Genomic DNA, 21,662 nt, shown 5'->3' on the forward strand with positions numbered 1-21,662 from the left:
TTTCATCAAAATATCTTCCTCTGTGCTCAGCAGAAGAAAAAAATTTATACAGATTTGGAACAACTTGAGGGTGAGTAAATGATGACAGATTTTTCATTTTTGGGTGAACTATCCCTTTAAATAGGTTTGGTCACACTTGCTGAACATTTTTAGTAAATGTGCGAAGTAAACACAGCACATATACATCTTACCTGGAGGACCACGTTAGGCGTTTATGTGGCTTGGCTGCTTGTCTCCTGTACTGCATCAGTCCACACACCAGCTCGTGAGCTATCATCACGTAAAGTAAGAATATGAGCACACCAGGGTCCATCCTGCCGGTAAGTGCAAGTATTCGCTATCTGACAGGTCTTTGCACAGCGATGCAGTTTGCACGGAATTTAGCTAACGTACAGCATTACTGTCGATGAATCTCAGTCACGCGCTCGTCTGTTATCCCTCCACGAGTCACCGCTCGTGTCTCGCGCTTCAAAAATTATAAATTAACAGCGACATTTTACTCCCCATCGCTGAGTTTATAATCCGACCTTTAATTTTGACACAGCAACGCTTTTTATCTTTTACTGCTGGCGTACTGTGAGGATGTTGCTTGAAATATCCTATTGAGCTTTTCGACAGACGGATCGGGAGGATGATGTTGCCGTGGAGACTTCGCCGTTGCTAAGAGACCTCGTAATTCAGTTTCGCTTTAGCTTCTGTCAGTAGCCTAATGCCGAGTTCGAAAAAGAAAATATATATCATCACTGACGTGTGTATGAAAACCCCCCACTAAACATTGTTTCATGCTATTCAAAGGATTTGTGTGTGTGTAAACAACGACATTAACAAGTTAACCGCTACTTTTACTGGGAGCAACGTTTACACTTTACTTAAAGGGTTAGTTCACCCAAAAATGAAAATTCTGTCATTTATTCCTTACCCTCATGCCGTTCCACACCCGTAAGACCTTTGTTCATCTTCGGAACACAAATTAAGATATTTTAGTTGAAATCCGATGGCTCCATGAGGCTTCCATATAGGGAGCAATGACATTTCCTCTCTCAAGATCCATAAATGTACTAAAAACATACTTAAATCGGTTCATGTGAGTACAGTGGTTCAATATTAATATTATAAAGCGACGAGAATATTTTTGATGTGCCAAAAAAAAAAAAAAGAAAAAAAAAGACGACTTATATAGTGATGGCCGATTTCAAAACACTGCTTCATGAAGCCTCGGAGCATAAATGAATCAGCGTGTCGAATCATGATTCGGATATATGCCAACGGCTGAAATCACGTGACTTTGGCGCTCTGAACAGTAGATTCGATACACTGATTAATTTGTGCTCCGATGCTTCCTGAAGCAGTGTTTTGAAATCGGCCATCACTAAATAAGTCGTTATTTTGTTTTTGTTTTGGCGCACCAAAAATATTCTTGTCGCTTTATAATATTTAATATTGAGCCACTGTACTCACATGAACCGATTTAAATATGTTTTTAGTACATTAATGGATCTTGAGAGAGGAAGTGTCATTGCTCCCTATGCAGGCCTCACGGAGCCATCGGATTTTAATAAAATATCTTAATTTGTGTTCCGAAGATGAACGAAGGTCTTACAGGTGTGGAACGGCATGAGGGTGAGTAATAAATGACAGAATTTTTGGGTGAACTAACCCTTTAATGCATACAAAATCCATTACTTATTTTATTAATATATAATTTTTTTGAAATATAATATAAATATAATTTTTGTAGTACATAAGACAATCAGACAGAAAGTAGTAGACAATCAGTGTACAAAAAACCTTATGAATAAATGAACTGTAAATATTTTTAAGGTAGTCATACATATACAGACACAGATTGAAATAAACAATTATGAAATTAAGATGAGTTTAATAATATTTATTTTAAATGCATGACACTTTTTAAAATAAATAATGTAATTTTACATTTTAAAATATGCAACATGTAACATTATTTATTAAAAATTATACTTAATTGTCTCTTCATTTTAAAACCCCTCTTATCATTACAAAAGAGACCTCAAATGGTTAATTTAGTTCACATTTTACCTCTACCATAACAAAAACTGTGCATTGTACCCATTAAAATGTAGTGCATTATTTTGGAACCTCTGTTATTCTGCAATAGAGAGAATCCATTAAATGGAAGCCTATCCACAGGCTAGATCTTTCTCACTGATGGCCATGATGAACCCAAACCACTTAAACCACAAAAACAATTGTTGATTGCTTGCTTTTTAACATCTGTTCTGTTTATTGTATCATATATTAAATTATATTGTATTGGACTACTTGTAAATTTGATCCTGTTACAGCATATAGTCTATATCAACAGCTAAGTGAAATTAGTAATTGTAAGAAGCAGATTTCTGGATTATTTCACCCCAATATTTCACTCATAGTAAAGACAACCCTGTATCTTTTGGTTAGCATTAGTTTTGGCATGTTGGGTGTGTTTTTGCATGTGTTATGACCGGGCAAGCCCTGCCATGACGACACAAGCAGTTCTCCTGCTGTGATGTCGACTGTTTTGCTTGAAGGCTGCCAGTTTGTGGCGCAGTCACCACAAAAACCTCCTATGGCCCTGTATTCTCATGCACCTCCTCCAGACGTTCCTGTAACAAGCAAACACACAAAAAGAGATTTAAATATTACAGCACAGTTTACAGTAAACCAATATGACTTTCTTTCATCTGTGGATTACAAAACGTGTATTTTTGAAGAATTTGCGGTTGTTCTTTTCCATGCAATTACAATGAATGGAGCTTTCAAGCTTTAAAATATTATGCAAGAGCACCAAAAAAGTATCCATATCATAATAAGCCTTCAAGCCATATAATAGCATCTGGGTGTGAAACATACCAAATTTAAAATGTATTCCTTTGTTTTCTACAACAGAAATAAAGTCATAAAGGTTTGGAACAAGAGGGTGAGTAAATTATTGAAGCTTGTTTCATGCCAGTGAATTACAAAACAAAACAAAAAAACTCACAATTGCGAGTTTATATCTCGCAATACTGACTTCTTTTCTCATAATTGTGAGATTTAAACTCACAAATTGCAAGTTATAAAGTCCAATTCTGAGGAAAAAAAGACTCAGAATTGCAAGTTTATATCTGTGTGAGAAAAAGTCCCAATTACTATTTTTATGTTGTATTCAGTAGCAGAAACAAGCTTACATAGCAAATAATGTCTGAATTTTAATTTTGTTGGTGGACTATCCCTTTAAGGTTAAAGCTTTTACACAAAACAAAAACATGTACAGCCAGGAAACTTACAGCATCATACAATTCATTGTCAAAGCCAGTGCAGCTTATATGAGATATGCTTGAAGACCGAATTGAGGCATTGGCCTTTGGTTTAGTCCTCAGGTAGAACACCAGCAAGGCAGCGAGAATCAATAAGAGCAGAATGACGAATACAACGGAGGCCACAATGGTTCCTGTGTTGTTAGATGATGATGGGGCTGAAAATATAAAGATGTCCTTCACATATATTTCTTTCCAATTCACACATAATTAAATGTATATATGACACTAAGGTAAAAACAAAGTTTGAACAATTCTTGCTAGAAGAAGAACTCTTACTTTTGTCAGTCGTCTGGCCAGCACAGTTCACCCCAATCGTGTACCGTATGTCATCCAGGGCAAGAACACCCTTCTCTCCTTTAAATCCTTCTAGTACAATCTGCCTCCCATTAAATCACACACAATCAGTATAATCACACTTAAATTCATGCAGAACCAATAAGAACAGAGAATAAAGTAGAGTTTGGTCACCTGGTACTCGGTTTCTGACGTGATATTGACACTAAAGTAGTCCCAGTTTCCACCTCCCTCATGCAGCGTCAGCAATTCTTGTCTGGATTTTTCAGACAGCCTCCACACTGTGAGTTTGCTGTCATCTTCAGAAAAGAGAAATATAAATGATTATTATTAAATTATATTTTTTTTTAATCCAAAGCAACTTACAGTGCATTTTTACAGGATATGTAATAGCTGGATGCTAGTTTTAAGTAAACAGAAAGTCAAAAGAACAGCATTTATTTTAAATAAAAAATCTTCTGTGACATTATAAATGTCACTTTTGATCAATTTAATGTGCCCTTACTAAATGAAAGTATTAATTTCCTTAAAAAAGAGCGGTAGTGTACATCACTGACATACAAACTTAGGCTTATCAAAGACTAAATAACTGAGATAATAAACAACTAAAACTAAACATTTGATGATATGGCATACATATGGTTGGCTGATAAACCCAGAAGCTCATGCAGGTTCCTTTGGTTGGTGCCAGGTGAGGGCTCAGGAGCCAGGCATTCTGGGTAGCGGTGTCCCGATGGGAATTAGGAAGGACCAGGAAGTGTCCTAGAGTCATAAAAGGAGACTAAATAAATGAATTGGTGACAATGAGGACTTACATTCTATTTACATTCTCTGCTTAGCTACAAACACTGTTTATTTTGAGTGTAAATCGCATAAATCACCTTCTTCTGTGTGCAGTGTGTGGTCATATGGTGGAGTGCTGTAGAACATCTCTGCTTGTGCACTGGTCAGGTCCCAGTCTAACCAGTCTACAGATGGGTTCTGAGTGTTGGACCACCCACACAAACCTTTCTCGAAATCACAGACACCATCTGAAATTCACACACAAATACAAATAACCAAACAACCATCATGAAAGAAGAAGATCAATCTAAGTTATTTTACAGATCTTGTAATAATAACAGCAACAATGACAATGTAATAAGTATAAAAAGTATTATATATATATATATATATATATATATATATATGAACAATTATATATATTTATTCAGTTACATGTATTTATTTATTATTAATTAATAAAGATTATATATAAACTATTGTTCAAAAGTTTGGGGTCAGTAAGATTTTTTTTTTTTATTCATTCAGCAAGAACGCATCAAATTGATCAAAAGTGACAATAAAGACATTTATAATGTTACAAAAGATTTCTATTTTAAGTAAATGCTGTTCTTTTGAACTTTCAACATATTACAATGATTTCTGAAAGATCATGTGACACTGAAGACTGGAGTACTGATGCTGTAAATTCAGCTTTGCTATCACAGAATATATTAAATTAGAAAAAAATTATTTTAAATCGTATTAGTTTCATAATATTACTTTTTTACTGTATTTTTTTATTAAATAAATGCAGCTTTAGTGAAAAAAGAGACCTCTTTCAAAAATATTAAAAAACATTACCAACCCCAAACTTTAAACTGTACTTTATGTGTGTGTATTTATATATATATATATATATATATATATATATATATATATATATATATATATATATATATATATATATATATAAATTACAGTCCAAAAGTTTGGAACCAATAAGATTTTTAATGTTTTTAAAAGAAGTTTCATCTGCTCACCAAGGCTAAATTTATTTAATTAAAAATACAGTAAAAACAGTAATATTGTGAAATATTATTACAATTTAAAATAACTGTTTTCTATTTGAATATATTTCACAAATTAATTTATTCATGTGATGGCAAAGCTGAATTTTCAGCATCATTACTCCAGTCTTCAGTGTCACATGATCCTTCAGAAATCATTCTAATATGCTGATCTGCTGCTCAAGAAACATTTAATGTGTACAATTGTACAAAATATTTGTGTACAATATTTTTTTTTTTTCAGGATTATTTGATGAATAGAAAGTTCAAAAATCTGAAATTTAATCTTTTGTAACATTATAAATGTCTTTACTGCCACTTTTGATTGATTTAATGCATCCTTGCTGAATAAAATTATTCATTTCTTTCATTTCTTTTCAAAAAAATAAAAATAAAAATTCTTACTGACCCCAAACTTTTGAACGGTAGTGTATAATGCTACAGAAGCTTTGTATTTCAGATAAATGCTGTTCTTTTGAACTTTCTATTCATCAAGGAATCCTGAAAAAAAAGTACACAACTGTTTTCAACATTGAAAATAATCATAAATGTTTATTGAGCAGCAAATCAGCATATTAGAATGATTTCTGAAGGATCATGTGACACTGAAGACTGGAGTAATGATGCTGAAAATTCAGCTTTGCATCACAGGAATAAATTACTTTGTCAAATATATTTAAATAGTACACAGTTATTTTAAATTGTAATAATATTTCACAATATGACTGTTTTTTACTGTATTTTTAATGAAATAAATGTAGCCTTGGTGAGCAGACGAAACTTCTTTTAAAAACATTAAAAATCTTAGTGGTTCCAAACTTTTGGACTGTACTGTATATAAACAAAATGTTGAAAGCCCATTTTATTTCCAATATTCAACAAGAAAAAACAAAGAAAAAAGTAGGACAGGACTTTATTTTATCATGAAAAGTGGTTTATAGATGACAGGTGTGTGAAGGGGAAGGTGCATCCGAAAAGGAAAGTCATTTCAGGGCTGGAGTAAGATCATGATAATTTTTTCCTTTTGGAATAATGTGCACCGATTCATTCACACACTCAGGAATGAGTATTGTAAAAAATTAAATGAGGTTAATTTTGATTTCATGTTGACTTTGGTTTTATTTCAAACCTGTTGTGGGGCAGCTGTGGGTCGAGTAGGTGATGTCATCAATGGCAATAAAACTGAATATGCCTCCTTCACCCTTCACCTCAAACTGCAACTGAAACACAAAGATGCATAAAACCTTTACACACAGCCAGAGTCACGCTAAGACCATTTATTAAGCATAACAAGCTAACAACTCAGACAGCAACACAATGTGGCCCAGATCTGGCCCACATGTGGATTACACGCGGACCAGATGTGGGCCGGATCTGGGCCGACACTATGTTGTGTAAGGGAAAGCAGGCGTAACTGCGTTACTCATTTACATAACAAGCTAAGGCAGAAGATCACTTACCTGCCAGTCCCCATGTGAGCTGACATTTCCTTGGCCATGTCGCCAGGCATGTCCCTGCCTCACACTGCTGGAGAATAACTGTATCCTGTCTCCCTCAGATGGCTTCACATAAACATTCAGTGTGCCTGTGTGAGGATAAACATACGGTATTTACTTGAAAATGAATAGGTGTTTGGGCATTATGGGCAGAATATCAGTAATTAAAATGACTATACTCCCTAAATTAAACTATTTATTTACAATGACTCCAGCACTACCCACCCTCACCTGGTTTAAATCACTAGATTCAATTATCACTAAATTCTATTGGAAAAATAAGACCCCGAGAATCTACCGCACGCATTATGATAAATCTATAAAAAAAAATATTTGACTCTTTTTCTTTTCTTAGAATGGATTAACTTAAAGTGCTGTAAAAAAAAAAATTGGAAAAAAATATTATTTTAAGGTACTTTATGATACGTTGCCATATGGCAACAACGTACAATAGTGGAAAAACTTAGAATAAGTGTAAGTGTATATAGTTCATATTTTTCCTCAGAAATGTTGTTTGTATTGAATCAATTAGTGCTATTATAAGTTTTAGCAGTAATTATAAACAACACCTTATACTTATTTTCCAACATCTTGTGTTTTTCCATTCTCTTTTGCTGAATAATGCTTTATATTCTTTAAATTTCACCTTTTTTCTGTATGAAACTTCAAAAAGCATTTTTTTTTTCCAAAGGTGAGACACATGTAGACATCACATTTGGTGCTCTTCACACTTACAGTACACTTACATCCACTTACACCTGCCTTTTTGAGACACCATTGTAGGACAGTGGTAGGTCTGGGCCAGTATACATGGCTGTGATGGCATATCTCTGATGTTGATTTAATCCATAATACAAATGCCATGGCAGTCCTTAACATATGACTAATCAACATTATATCACTAGCATTAATGTTTTTATTGTTATAGCTTAACAGACTGCAGCTGATCTTTGCTAGCTATCTAACCTATTATAATAATGCCATTCCATTATTGCGCAGTGTTGCCATATGGCAACACAGACATTTTCTCGATTTACCAAAAACTAATTTCATAAAAACTTTTTTGAGTGGTGAATATGTCATCATACCTTACCTGAGATGATGTTAACATTTTTTTTGTGAATGTGACATGGGCGGATCCTTGTTTGTTACTGACATTTTAGTTTGCTTTCAGCAACTACCGACAAGAGATGGCAGTCTGTCAGATATCCCGTCACAGAAAAAAATTGCATGTCATGTGACTTAACCAAAGCACATCATTGGCTAAATTAAGGTCTTCTCTTACGAATAAAAAAAACTAGAATGTTCTCTTAAAGAGACGGTGGCAAGGAAATGAACATAAAGAGTATGTTGCCATATGGCAACACTATGCGGTAGAGGGTTAAACTGACTACATTACAGAAACCAAAAACACAAGGAGGACTGGAAGCACCACATTTCTACCACTACTTTCTGGCCAATCAGCTCCAAAATATACACAGATGGATTCATCCTAACCCATCAGAAAGCACATGGCTAGATGTTGAACAGTCAATTTGTAAGGACATTAACATTTCAGATTTACCTTTCTATAATCAGACAATCAAAAAGCATCACTGTTTTAAAACGCCGACAATAGCGGCTGCTCTGACAGCCTAGTGGAAATTTCATCAAATCACAAACACCGTTCTGTCACCATCTAAATACACCCCGATTTGGAATAACCCAGACTTCATAGTCAACAAGAAGCCACTCAACTTACGCACATGGATAGATAAGGGCATCACACAACTTCAGCACATCCTCCTTAATAACAACTTGGCACCATTTTCCCACTTGGTCCAGAAATACGGCATTGGGAGTAATTGTTTTTTGGAATATTTACAAATAAAATCATCTATTTAATCAAAAATCGATATTCAGACAATCAATCTAGAACTGCCCCCTCCAATCTCAGAGCTAATTAATATAACCTCCCCAAAAAAACTACTTTCCAAAATATATAGAATAATATCCAAATCAGACAACACATTAAGCTTACCCAGTGCTAAATGGGAATCAGATTTATCTATTGCTCCCAATGCCGCTTTCTGGACACAAATCTGCAAAAATATCTATTTCATGACAAAAAACGCCAACTTGCAACTTATACAGTATAAAGTACTTCATAGATCTCATCTTACTGGACAGAAATTATTTAAAATGGGTTTTACTTCAGAAACATGCTCACATTGCACACAAAACACCCCAGACACCTATTTACACGCTATTTGGGACTGCACTTCGGTTAAAAAACTCTGGAAAAATGTTACTGACTCACTGTCCAAATTCATGAGATGTCACATCCCGCTGTCTCCCTCCCTCTGTATATTAGGTGATATATCCATAATCAATTTAAGCAGTACAATTACTCCTATTGCCAAGAAAACTATCCTCATGAACTGGAAATCAAGGAACTCCATACACATTACAACTTGGAAAAATTTACTAATAGAATACATCTCCATGGAAAACTTGTCTACCTCCACTCACAATAATACACCAGAATTACATCCTTCTTGGTCATCTCTCTTAAACTTCATACAGTCATGAATCCACTGACCTTCTTCTGAAGGACGTCTGAAGCCATCCTCAATGTTATACCATAAATATTCACACAAGGGGGAGGGGGGTCAGGAAGAGTTATGAACACTTTCTAATATCAAATATAAATGAAATACTTTTAAGATTACATTTAAATCTCTCTCTCTCTTTCTCTTTCTCTATCCCTTCCTTTCTCTGCTTCTGGACCCTGGCTAGCTATGGCGTGCTAGTCCCTGCCATGTGAGGTTCTGATTAGTTGGGGGTGAGTGGGTGTGGGTTCAGGGGCCTTGGGCTTTCACTCCCCGGCTTGTACCTTCACCTGGGATTTATTGTCTCCGGCTGGTTTGGCACATGTCTCGCTATTTTAATGCACTACATATTAATTAAGATGCACACATGCATTCATTTGGATTCATTCATTTCATTATTTTGCATTTAATGTCTCAACTGTAAATATTGTAATTGTCTGTTTGCATAATAAAAAAAAAAAAAAAAAAAAAAAAAATTAATAGGTGTGCAAACACATATGAGATAATGTTTTCTTACCTGGATTGTCTCCTCCTGTGTGGTACCAGAACTGTACACATTCTGTGTGAGTCAAACCTCTGCGCACAGGGGAGGTCAAGGTGGTCACACTACCCTGGGGAAGGACATCCACACTGCTGTCGGCCAGCATGTAGAAACCTAGTCACAACATACTATATATCATTCATTTCATAATCCAGCTAAAATAAAAACATAGCTAGTAATCTATATCTTAAACAGGTTATGCAAGATCGCGAACACTGCCGCTGCAACGGTATAGTGAATTCTCCCCAATTTACTTTCATTTTCAAATTTTCCTCACCCTTTTCTGTTCCCAGGCTGTGGTCGGTCTCGGGTCCAGATTTGTCTAATGCCCAGCTCCGGTGTGTCCACCTGGCTCTTCCAGAACTGGTATAGCCACAAGTCTGACTCTCAAATGAGCACATAGAGGGCAAAGTACATGGTCCCGTCACAAATGCCACATCATCTAAAGCCAGCTGACCATCAAAACCAGAGCGGGTTGCCTCAAACACCAGCTACATAAACGAGAAGAGTGAATGAAAAACAAAGATGATAAGAAAATTAAATGAAGATTAAAGCAATTCTCTTTAAAAGTAAAAATGTTAAACATCAGAATTTTCAGTCAGAAAAGAGTTAATAGAACAAGTTTATTCACTAATAATCTTCTAAGCAAATGTATGTGGCCATTTACACAGTCATTATGTGTTTTGCTGACAATTATGCTTTAGTCATGTAAACAACTTTTGTGTGCACCTGGAAAGCAGAGAGCTGAGGAGGCACGGGGCAATGGCCCTCATGCCAGACGTTACCATGGGCACCGCTGCGCATCCACAACAGCTCTTCTGAGCCATCAGCAAATAGCAGCTTTACACTGAGAGCGCCTTGGATAGAGAACATGAATGATTAAACAAAGAAATTATAATGAAGTGTAAAGTTTGAGTCAGTTTTTCAGCACAAGCTGTTCACTGAAAATGGCTGAGAAACTCATATTCTCTGAAGCTGGGAATAAGGTGTTCAGATCCACCTGTGTTTGGCCCATAGAGTTTGTAGAAGAAGGACAGACAGTACTCGGTGTTACTTTGCTGTCTGACTGAGAGGAGGCGTCCGGAAAGACCTCGCAGTGAAGTGTCCCACATTTCCACCACCAGACTCCTACCTGAGAAAGAGAGCGATAAGTGAAGAAAGATGTTTTTGTGATTATGATATAATAACATAATCAAATATAATTCACTCAAAATAAAACTACATCAAAAGTATCCTGACCAACATGGACAGTGTGGTCCATTCCACTATGAAGCTTCCAGTCATAATTATCTGTTTGGTCCTGGTACCACCCGCACAAATTTACCTCAAAATTACATGATACATCTGTTAGAGGGAAAACAAGAGATGATGATGCCAAGAGGGAATTTAAAAAAAACATTTAAAGGGTTAGTTCACCCAAAAATGTCGTTCCACACCCGTAAGACCTTTGTTCATCTTCAGAACACAAATGAAGATTTTTTCATAAAATCCCATGGCTCAGTGAGGCCTGCATTGCCAGCAAGATAATTAGCACTTTCATATGCCCAGAAAGCTACTAAAGACGTATTTAAAACAGTTCATGTGACTACAATGGTTCAACCTCAAAATTATGAAGCGACAAGAATACTTTTTGTGTGCCAAAAAAAAAAAAAACTCACGACTTACAATATCTAGTGATGGGCGATTTAAAGGTGCCCTAGAACTTTTTGTAAAAAGATGTAATATAAGTCTAAGGTGTCCCCTGAATGTGTCTGTGAAGTTTCAGCTCAAAATACCCCATAGATTTTTTTTAATTCATTTTTTTAACTGCCTATTTTGGGGCATCATTATAAATGAGACGATTCAGGGCTACTGGCCCTTTAATTCTCCTGCTCCACGCCCACGGAGCTGGCGCTTGCCTCGAACAGTGCATAAACAACGTTTACAAAGCTAATATAACCCTCAAATGGATCTTTACAAAGTGTTCGTCATGCATGCTTCGGATTATGCGAGTAAAGTATTTATTTGGATGTTTACATTGATTCTGAATGGATTTGAGGCTGTGCTCCGTGGCTAACGGCTAATGCTACACTGTTGGAGAGATTTATAAAGAATGAAGTTGTGTTTATGAATTATACAGACTTCAAGTGTTTAAAAATGAAAATAGCGACGGCTCTTGTCACTGTGAATACAGTAATAAACGATGGTAACTTTTACCACATTTAACAGTACATTAGCAACATGCTAACGAAACATTTAGAAAGACAATTTACAAATATCACTAAAAATATCATGTTATCATATATCACTGTTACGTAACAGTCGGTGTTATGTTGAGATTCGCCTGTTTTTCGGAGGTCTTTTAAACAAATGAGATTTATATAAGAAGGAGGAAACAATGGTGTTTGAGACTCACTGTATGTCATTTCCATGTACTGAACTCTTGTTATTTAACTATGCCAAGATAAATTCAATTTTTCATTCGAGGGCACCTTTAAAAAAAATGCTTCTTGCAACGAAGCTTTACGAATCTTTTGTTTCGAATCAGTGGTTCGGAGCGCGTATCAAACTGCCAAAGTCACGCCCCCCAGTGGTGAACCATTGAAATTTCAAAACGCTTATGACGCAACGAAGCCTCGTTTACTGAAATTCACGCGACTTTCAGTTTGATACGCGCTTCGAACCACTGATTCGTAAAGCTTCGAAGCTTCATGAAGCAGTGTTTTGAAATGGCCTATCACTAGATATTGTTGAATAAAGTCGTTATTTTGTTTTTTTTGCCGCAAAAAAATTATTCTCGTCGCTTCATAACATTAAGGTTGAACCACTGTAGTCACATGAACTGTTTTAAATACGTCTTTAGTAGCTTTCTGGGCAAAAAAATTGTTAATTGTCTTGCTGTCAATGCAGGCCTCACTGAGCCATCGGATTTTATGAAAAATATCTTAATTTGTGTTCTGAAGATGAACGAAGGTCTTACTGGCGTGAAACGACATGAGGGTGAGTAATTAATGACAGAAATTTATTTTTTGGGTGAATCAACCCTTTAAAGACAATAAAAAAAAGCAAGTAAAATAAAATTGATTATTCATATCCACTCACCACCAGAGGGGATAAACATAGGAGAACAGTAAACAAAGTACACATCCTTCACTGCAATCTGGTTACTTGGGGAGAGCTCTTCAGCACGGGCCCTGAACTCTAACTGAGAAAGACAATAGATAGATAGACAGACAAACAGACAAAATAACAGAGAGATAGATGATAAGATATATGACAGACAGACAGATAGATAGATCGTCTACCTGAAAACGATTATCTCTTGCTCCAACATAGACTTCCTCCTTTAGCCATGTCCCTGATGTCTCATTGGTCCTTCCAGCAAACTCCCACAGCACAGGATGAGTCCCTAAGACACTGTCTACAACATACACTGCCAGATCACCTGCAGAGAGACAAAGAGAATAGTCTAACATCATACTGACTAACAGAGGGGAGACAGGTGTATTACAGCTGATGTTGTACCAATGTGTGGGTTACTGCCACTGAGACTGTAGGAGAACTGAAGGGTGCACGCTGGACCTGATGGACCCAATAGAGGGGTACGAGTTTGGGCTTCACTTAACTGCTGCCCGGGAGCACCAGTCACAAACAGGAACTCCTCTAATGACACACACATACACAAATTAAAGCAAATTATCAAGCATTTTCTTAACTCCATCATAAATAAAAAAAAATTTTTAACCTTGGATGATGGTGTCATTATAGTCCACTTTTATCTCCCAGGCCTGGCTCCCTATACTGGTGTCTGTCCAGCCAGAGCTTCCCATCTCATATGAGAAGTCCCCTATACACAACATTAACATAGACCCCCAATGTGTGATTAAGATACATAGTTGTATCATATACATGTTTGTATAGGTGGTACTCACCACACTGAGCTTCATCTTCTCCAGCAGGACAATCCTGATGAAAGTCGCAGATTTTCAGACTGTCCTCGATACAAGGGTCAGCGGGAGGCTTTGGAAATTGTGGAATGGGCATTGATTCTGTATGCCAGGAAATGAAAGAGAGACACTTTATTGAATTGTTTTTTAAGTTACAAACAAATAGTCAAACGGAGAGTTGTGGTCTATAATTGACGTAGGCAAGCATAAAAACAGAGAGTACCATTGGATAAGACGCACTCAGGGGACAACACAATATCATCAATAGCGATCCCTCCATAAGCATGGTCTCGAATGGCAGCAACGAATAGTATCTGATTGGGGAAAGTTCAATACATCAGACAGCTTTTATGACTGCAGTGCAATAAAAATAAATAAATAGAAAACTTCTGTGATCAGAGTGATGATGTCAGAGGAGCAATGAGTTCATGTACCTGGAACGTGGTATTGACGACAAACTCCACCTCAGCCTTTACCCACAAGTCCCCGAGAGCACCTCCACGTTCCCACACAGGATAAATCTGCGTTCCGGCCACCAACACAGACAGTCCACCAGACACTTGGCCAAACTGATGTGTGTACATTATCATCTGTAATTATGAACAGTGGGTGTAAAATGTAACGCCATAACCACTGTAGACATTCAGACACCCCCTAATCCTCATTATGCAGTTACAATCCTGATAAAACGAGTGCCTTTTTTTTCAAGTTACTGCGTCTTATAATAAGCATGTGGTAGTATATACATACCCGACAAGGATGCGTGTCATTGGTTGGTGCAAGGGGAGGGCTTTGAAAAGACGTCCAATCACTCCTCAGGATGTCCGGCTTGGTTACATACAAGAAATATCCTGAAGAGTAATTATTAATTGATGCTTATTTTGAGAGTTCAATGCAGTCAGTGTTGTCTTTAATAAAAACTAAAATGAAAACATTTTTGTAAACAGCAATAAAAATTAAAACATAACTAGGGAAGTACTAAAAAAAAATACTAAATACTAAAAAAACTAAATAAAATACATTTCCATGACTCTAAAACTGACTAAAGTAAAATAAAATAAAATAAAAGTTTTTGATACACTATCATTCAAATGTTTAGGGTTGGTAAGATGTTTTAATGTTTTGAAAAAACTCTATTATGTTCACCAAGGCTGCATTTATTTGATCAAAAATACAGTAAAATATTGTGAAATATTATTATGATTTAAAATGTATTCTTGTAATGGCAAAGCTGAATTTTCAGCATCATTGCCCCAGTCTTCAGTGTCACTTGATCCTTCAGAAATCATTCTAATATGCTGATTTGGTGCTCAAGAAACATTTCTTATTATTAAAAATATTGAAAACAGTTGTGCAGCTTAATATTTTGTGGAAACTGCGATACAGAATTCTTTGTTGAATATAAAATTCAAAAGAAAAGCATTTATTGGAAACAGAAATCTTTTGTAACATTATAATTGCCTTTTCTGTCACACCTGATCACTTTAATGCATTCTTGCTAAATAAAAGTATTAATTTCAACAGTACTGTACATGACATATTAAAACCTGAAACCATTATAACCCACCTGCATTAAACATTGAAATACAACTAGACGAAATAGAAATAAAAAACAAAATAAATAAATAATAATAAATGAAAAATATGAAACTAAAATAACCCTGCTCAGATTGGCCCACACATACCTTTCATCGTATTAGTTGAGTGATCTCTGCCAGGTCCTTTAAGAGGCTCAGAAAATGATATATTCATCTGATTGGTCCTTGTCCATTTAAGGGATGATAACGTCCTTATGTCCCATCCACAAAGACCATCCTCAAAGCTACAGCTCATGTTCTGCTCTGTTCATAAGTAAGTATACACACCAATATAACAAACATAATCAGTGATTATGACTCCAGACCAGCAGTGGGCGATCTAACACAAGAATTAAATGCACTGAAGACTAAATCAATTGAATGAACCATCGATACATCACTGATTTCTCTCACTAGATTCATGGTCTCTCACCACAGTTCTCTTCATCCGTTCCATCACCACAGTCATCCGTGCCATCACACACTTTATAGTCCTCCACACATCCCTCCCGCTTACACTTCACATAACCAGGACCGCATGTTCCACTTTCAGGGGGAACTGAAAGATAGAGAGAAAATAAACATCCTTATTACTCTAAAGAGTGTTTCCCAGAAGCACCAGGCTCATTTGTGAGTGAGAGGGCACCCTTTTTAGATTTTTAAGTAAAGCGGATTTTAAAAGCAATGAATGAATCAATAAAATAAAATAAAATAAAATAAAATAAAATAAAATAAAATAAAATAAAATAAAATAAAATAAAATAAAATAAAATAAAATAAAATAAAATAAAATAAAATAATAAAGGAGCCTGGATGACCACTGTTGCCACCTCAATAAAATAATTTGCAAAAAATTTAGGGCAATTACGTCACTAAAAATATACACTAACATTCAAAAGATTTTAAAATGTTTTAGAAAGAAGTCTCTTATGCTCAAATAGGATTTTCCCATTTTTTAAAATGGAAAAGCATATTTAGAAATGTGCATTTCCACTCTGCGTTGTGCCTAATAACTGCCCTTAGCTGTTGTAAATTCACTGTAAACCGTGGCTTCTTGGGGCTTAATAAAATAAAATAAAATAAAATAAAATAAAATAAAATAAAATAAAATAAAATAAAATAAAATAAAATAAAATAAAATAAAATAAAATAAAATAAATAAAATAAAAATATTGTTATTCCAGCTTTTCTTGTGTAAATGTAAAAAAATATTATGTGAATTAATTGAACCTTTTTCCATTTCTTCTTACCTGGCAGGGCACAATCTAGAAATTCCATCTGATCGATTGACACATCTCCCTGCTTCCCTTCACTGCGTGTGGAATGAAGCTTTATATGGAAAGCGCCCGGGATACGGCCCAGATAGATGGTGGCCTCCCTCCAGCCTCGGACACTGGAGCTCTCTGGCCTCCAAACCACAGCTTCCTCACCGTCAGTTTGCCACACTGACCCCCATAGAGGTGTGTCACCCAGCCCTGTGTGACCTAACACACACACACACACACACACACACACACACACACACGTTTGTTTCTGTGAATTGTGAGGACATTCCATAGGTGTAATGGTTTTTATACCGTACAAACCGTATTTTCTATCCCCCTACCCCTAAACCTAACCATCACAGGAAACTGCACATTTTTACTTTCTCACAAAAATGATTTATAAGCCTTTTGAAAAATGGGGAATGGGGTAAAATGGGGTAATGTCCTCATAAGTCACCCTCTCCTTGTAATACCTATGTCATACCCATGTCATTATACAAATTGGTGTCCCGATATGTCACAAAAACACGCACACACACACACACATGTTTGTTTTTGTGAATTGTGGGGACTTTCCATAGGCCGCAATGCATTTTATACTGTACAAACCGTACTTTCTATCCCCCTACCCTACCCCTAACCCTAAACCTAATCATCACAGGAAACTGTGCACACCTTTATTTTCTCACAAAAACAGTATTTTCTCACATTAAAAGTATTTTTATTAATTAATTTACATTGTGGGGACCGGTGGCTGGTCCCCACGATGTAGGTGAACTCAAGTTTATATTACATCGTGGGGACATTTGGTCCCCACAATGTAATATAAACAAACTCACACCTACACACACACACACACACACACACACACACACACACACACACACACACACACACACACACACACACACACACACAGTGAATTCACAAATGTCCTTTTCCTCTAAGTAATCTTCATTTAGTTCTACTCTTCTGGTTGATTAGTCCACCTTTAATGCAGATTTGAATGTGATAGTTTGTGTGTGAACCTGAGTCCCAGATGAAGTATCTGAGCCGAAGGCGACAAGTAGGAGATGATTGTCTTATTGTAGGAGACACAAGCACAGCAGTCCTGGGAGAATCTGAAGTCACAGCTGTCACTGCCATGAACCAGCCTGAAAACACAGAAACATTACATGAAGAGAAACCTTGATAACATTTACAATAAGATTCAATTCGTTAACATTAGTAAATGTATCATGATCTAACAATGAATAACTTTTACAGCATTTAATAATCTATTGCCGGTTTCACAGACTAAAATGTATGTTTGAGTTGTCTTAACTGAAAGCAACTTGCAGTGATCTTAAAAATGTCAATGCCATTGTTTTGTCTCAAAATGCACACCAGTAATGCCCTGTCTGTGAAACGAGGCCTTTGTTAATGCTTTTTCCACCCTGCAAATATTTGCATCTATATTTGTATATAGTAAATGTACTATGAACGAGTATAAAATATTAATGAATAATATTATATTTAGAAATTAACATGCTTTATCAATAAAAACTGTAAAATTAAAAAATTAGTTCATGCTACCTAATGCTTGCGGTCATGAACTAAAATTGATACTGAAGCATTTTTAAACAAAACTATTTTAAACCTAAGTTGTAATTCTTGTATAATTAAACAAGCAATAGATTATTTATTTAAATTAAATACATGCAAAAACATGACCAATTTCATCACTTAAATAATGCTCACCAATGCCACATTAATTTGATCAAAAATACAGTAAAAATGACTTATATATTTTAATGTTTAAAAATGTAATTTATTCCTGTGATAGTAAAGCTGAATTTTCAGCATAATTACTCCAGTCTTCAGTGTCACATGATCCTTCTGAAATCATTCTAATATGATGATTTGCTGCTCAAGAAACATTTCTTATTATTATCAATGTTAAAAACAGTGCTGTTTTTGTAAATGTTTGTGGAAACCATGATACATTTTTTCAGTGTTCTCTTATTAATAGAAAGACCAAAAGAACAGCATTTATTTGAAACATATTTTTTTGTAACATTAAAAAAAATCTTTACTGTCCCTTTTAATCAATTGAATGCATCCTCACTAAATAAAAGTATTAATTTCTTTAAAACTTTCTGATCACAAATTTTTGAACAGTGGTGCAAATATTCCTTTATACATTTTTCTAAATTTTAATCAAAAATAATCATTTTGAAGAATTTTTTTTTTTTTTTTTTTTTTTTTTTTATCTGTATATTACCAGTGTATGCATTGTGTAAAAATTAAACTAATCACTCCTAAATATGCATTTCCATTTTTAAAATCAATGATCTGAATTGAAACGGCACAGAATTCAGTTCAAGTGAAGTTTGAATTAACACAAGATCTATCACTGGATTTTGAAAGGCTTTATAAATATAACCAGCTCCTGCAGGAAGGATAAGCTGAACTGTCATGTACCTGTGGAAGTGCCGGTGGTGTGGTCTGAGGACGGCCCACTGTCAGGAAGCATGTTCCCTCTCTGCTGTCTCTGCCACACGTACCCAACTTCAATTGACTTGTCAGTCCATCCACACTTCCCCTCGTGCTCAAAATCACACACAAACTCCCGTCCTCGATAACCTGATATTCAACCGATAAACAAAAACAATGTAATGAAAAGAGGGACACAAATACATTCCAGAAGGTATATGAATACCCAGAAGTTCAGTATCTTACCACAGTCTTGCTCATCACTACAGTCTTTAAGGTCACAAACAAAATCACATGTGTTTTCTGTGGAGATCCTGCAGTCCTCTCGCTCCAGTGCGACAGCTGCCGAAAATGAGTCATGATGAAGAATTGGTCTTTCACAGTTGTGTGTATAAAATCCACAACATCGACATCACAGTGCTATTACTGTACGGTTATAGAGACACAGTGAAAGCTTTTAGCAATTATGTAATTCAAATAAAGCATTATCACATGATTTAGTTCTAAACGAGTAAATATAAAGAGCCAAATCTTAGTAAAACATAACAGTGTTTTCGCTGGGAGTTTATCGCTGCACTAATAATGAGGAAGCTATTAACGTTCAGAAAATTTAAAATGTTTTTGAAAGAAGTCTCTTCTGCTCAGCAAGGGTGCATTTAATCGAAAATACAGTAAAGACAGTAATACTGTGAAATATTATTACAATTGTATATAAAAGTTTTCTAATTGAAAATGTAAATTATTGCGGAGTTTTCAGCATCATTACTCCAGTCTTCAGTGTCACGTGATCCTTCAGAACTCATTCTAATATGCTGATCTGCTGCTCAAGAAACATTTCTTATTACCATATTATCAATGTTAAATACAGCTGTGCTGCATAATGCATTTTTTTCAGGATTCTGTGAGGAACAGAAAGTTATAGAGAAAGTATTCATCTTAAAGGTGCTAAAGAGGATGTTTTGTTGCATACATTTTTGCAATATTACTTGAAACTGTCTTTACTAACTGATAAAAGACTATTTATTAGGTTCACTGAAAGGAATAATATTAATATACATCATATGTGGACGAGGTAGAGCCTTAAAAACATCAGCCAATCGTTTATGCGATCATCGCGTAAACGATTGGCCCTCTGGCTTGTCAATCACTGCCATGACGTTCCTTGTGAGAGACAAGCGTGCTCCAGTAACTTCCCACACTCCACAGGCGCCGCATGCAATGTTTTTGTCAGGAGACAGGAGTAACAACTGCAGATTACCTGCGGTGAGTCCAACATAATGAATCCACTAACACGATACAGCGAATGCCGGTGGTAAACACTCGTGTTCCAATACTCGTGGCACGAGTTTTGGGAGGCGTTCCCTCGAAATGAGCTGTGAAGGATACTCATTTCAAAAACTCACTTAACAGTCTTTGGTTTCTCAGTCAGTCAATTAAAAGATCCTCTTTAGCACCTTTAATGAATGAATACCCCACCCCCAACTTTTGAACAGTATATGTAAGCATGTCCAATTTAGTCTGAGTTAAGGCTTCATGTGGGTCAAGAAATAAAAACCACATTAATTAGAAATTTAGAAATCTTCCTGTTCAAGTCGTCACAAAGGTCTGTCTATTTAGTAATCACACACACAGTCAAAGGTCTCTGATACACAAGTGTCAGATATGAAGCTGCATTCCTGTATACAAGGACAAAATTTCATATACAATGCAGAAAAGCAATTCAGTAATATACTGTATTCTCAAGCACCTATGGTCATGCTTATGAAGCGATGATGGGTTTAAAAGAAAACAGACTTAATTTCATTTATTTACAGTAATAAAGGTTTAATACTGATTTAACTTATGATCTAGCTTATGCATAAATATTAATAACATCATTAAAAATATTCACCATCAAAATGTACAATCAAAAGCACTAAAAATACAAATAAACTGAAACAAGAAAAACACCCCCACTAATGTTCAATAGTACAAAAATGGCATTCAATGCTTGAAGAAGTCAACCTAAAAACTTTTACAACAAGGAAAGGAATAAAAACACCAAATCTCACCCCTCTGACAGACAAGCATGAGACATGCAAGGAGAATCCAGTGACAGACAGCCATGAATCCAGTCTTTACTTTTGACACCAGAAGACAGAACAAGAGCTCTTCTTCAGCATACAGTGAACAAAAGCACTGCACTGCTGCCAAATATGAACTGTTCTGAACTTCACCTGCGTCACTCCCTCTTGAATCCACATAGAGATAATACCTGGACTTTACATTTTAACCTCCAGATGAGTGCCAGATCCTTCCTTTAAAGCTCCTCGACGCTTTTGAAGATATGCAGCACAGACAGCTCA

General features: G+C 35.7%; 1 protein-coding gene across 1 annotated transcript; it reads right to left on the reverse strand.

Moving 5' to 3' along the window:
- Positions 1-1,674: 1,674 nt before the first annotated feature.
- On the reverse strand, positions 1,675-21,511 carry mamdc4 (MAM domain containing 4). The gene is made up of 28 exons (XM_067376162.1): positions 21,369-21,511; positions 19,564-19,659; positions 19,306-19,467; positions 17,871-17,996; positions 16,828-17,061; positions 16,011-16,136; positions 15,686-15,841; positions 14,751-14,851; positions 14,435-14,590; positions 14,224-14,314; positions 13,986-14,102; positions 13,799-13,900; positions 13,579-13,716; positions 13,359-13,498; positions 13,156-13,258; positions 11,314-11,418; positions 11,075-11,206; positions 10,804-10,931; positions 10,352-10,565; positions 10,051-10,188; positions 6,907-7,031; positions 6,576-6,666; positions 4,496-4,645; positions 4,251-4,376; positions 3,789-3,913; positions 3,597-3,696; positions 3,288-3,475; positions 1,675-2,624 (listed from the first exon to the last, which is right to left on the reverse strand). The coding sequence occupies exons 1-28, from the start codon at positions 21,421-21,423 to the stop codon at positions 2,586-2,588; spliced, it is 3,564 nt and encodes a 1,187-aa protein (XP_067232263.1). The 5' UTR covers positions 21,424-21,511; the 3' UTR covers positions 1,675-2,585.
- Between the last annotated feature and the right edge of the window lie 151 nt (positions 21,512-21,662).

Source organism: Chanodichthys erythropterus, chromosome 22 (genome assembly GCF_024489055.1).
Source record: "Chanodichthys erythropterus isolate Z2021 chromosome 22, ASM2448905v1, whole genome shotgun sequence".
In the NCBI taxonomy this organism is placed as follows: Eukaryota; Metazoa; Chordata; class Actinopteri; order Cypriniformes; family Xenocyprididae; genus Chanodichthys; species Chanodichthys erythropterus.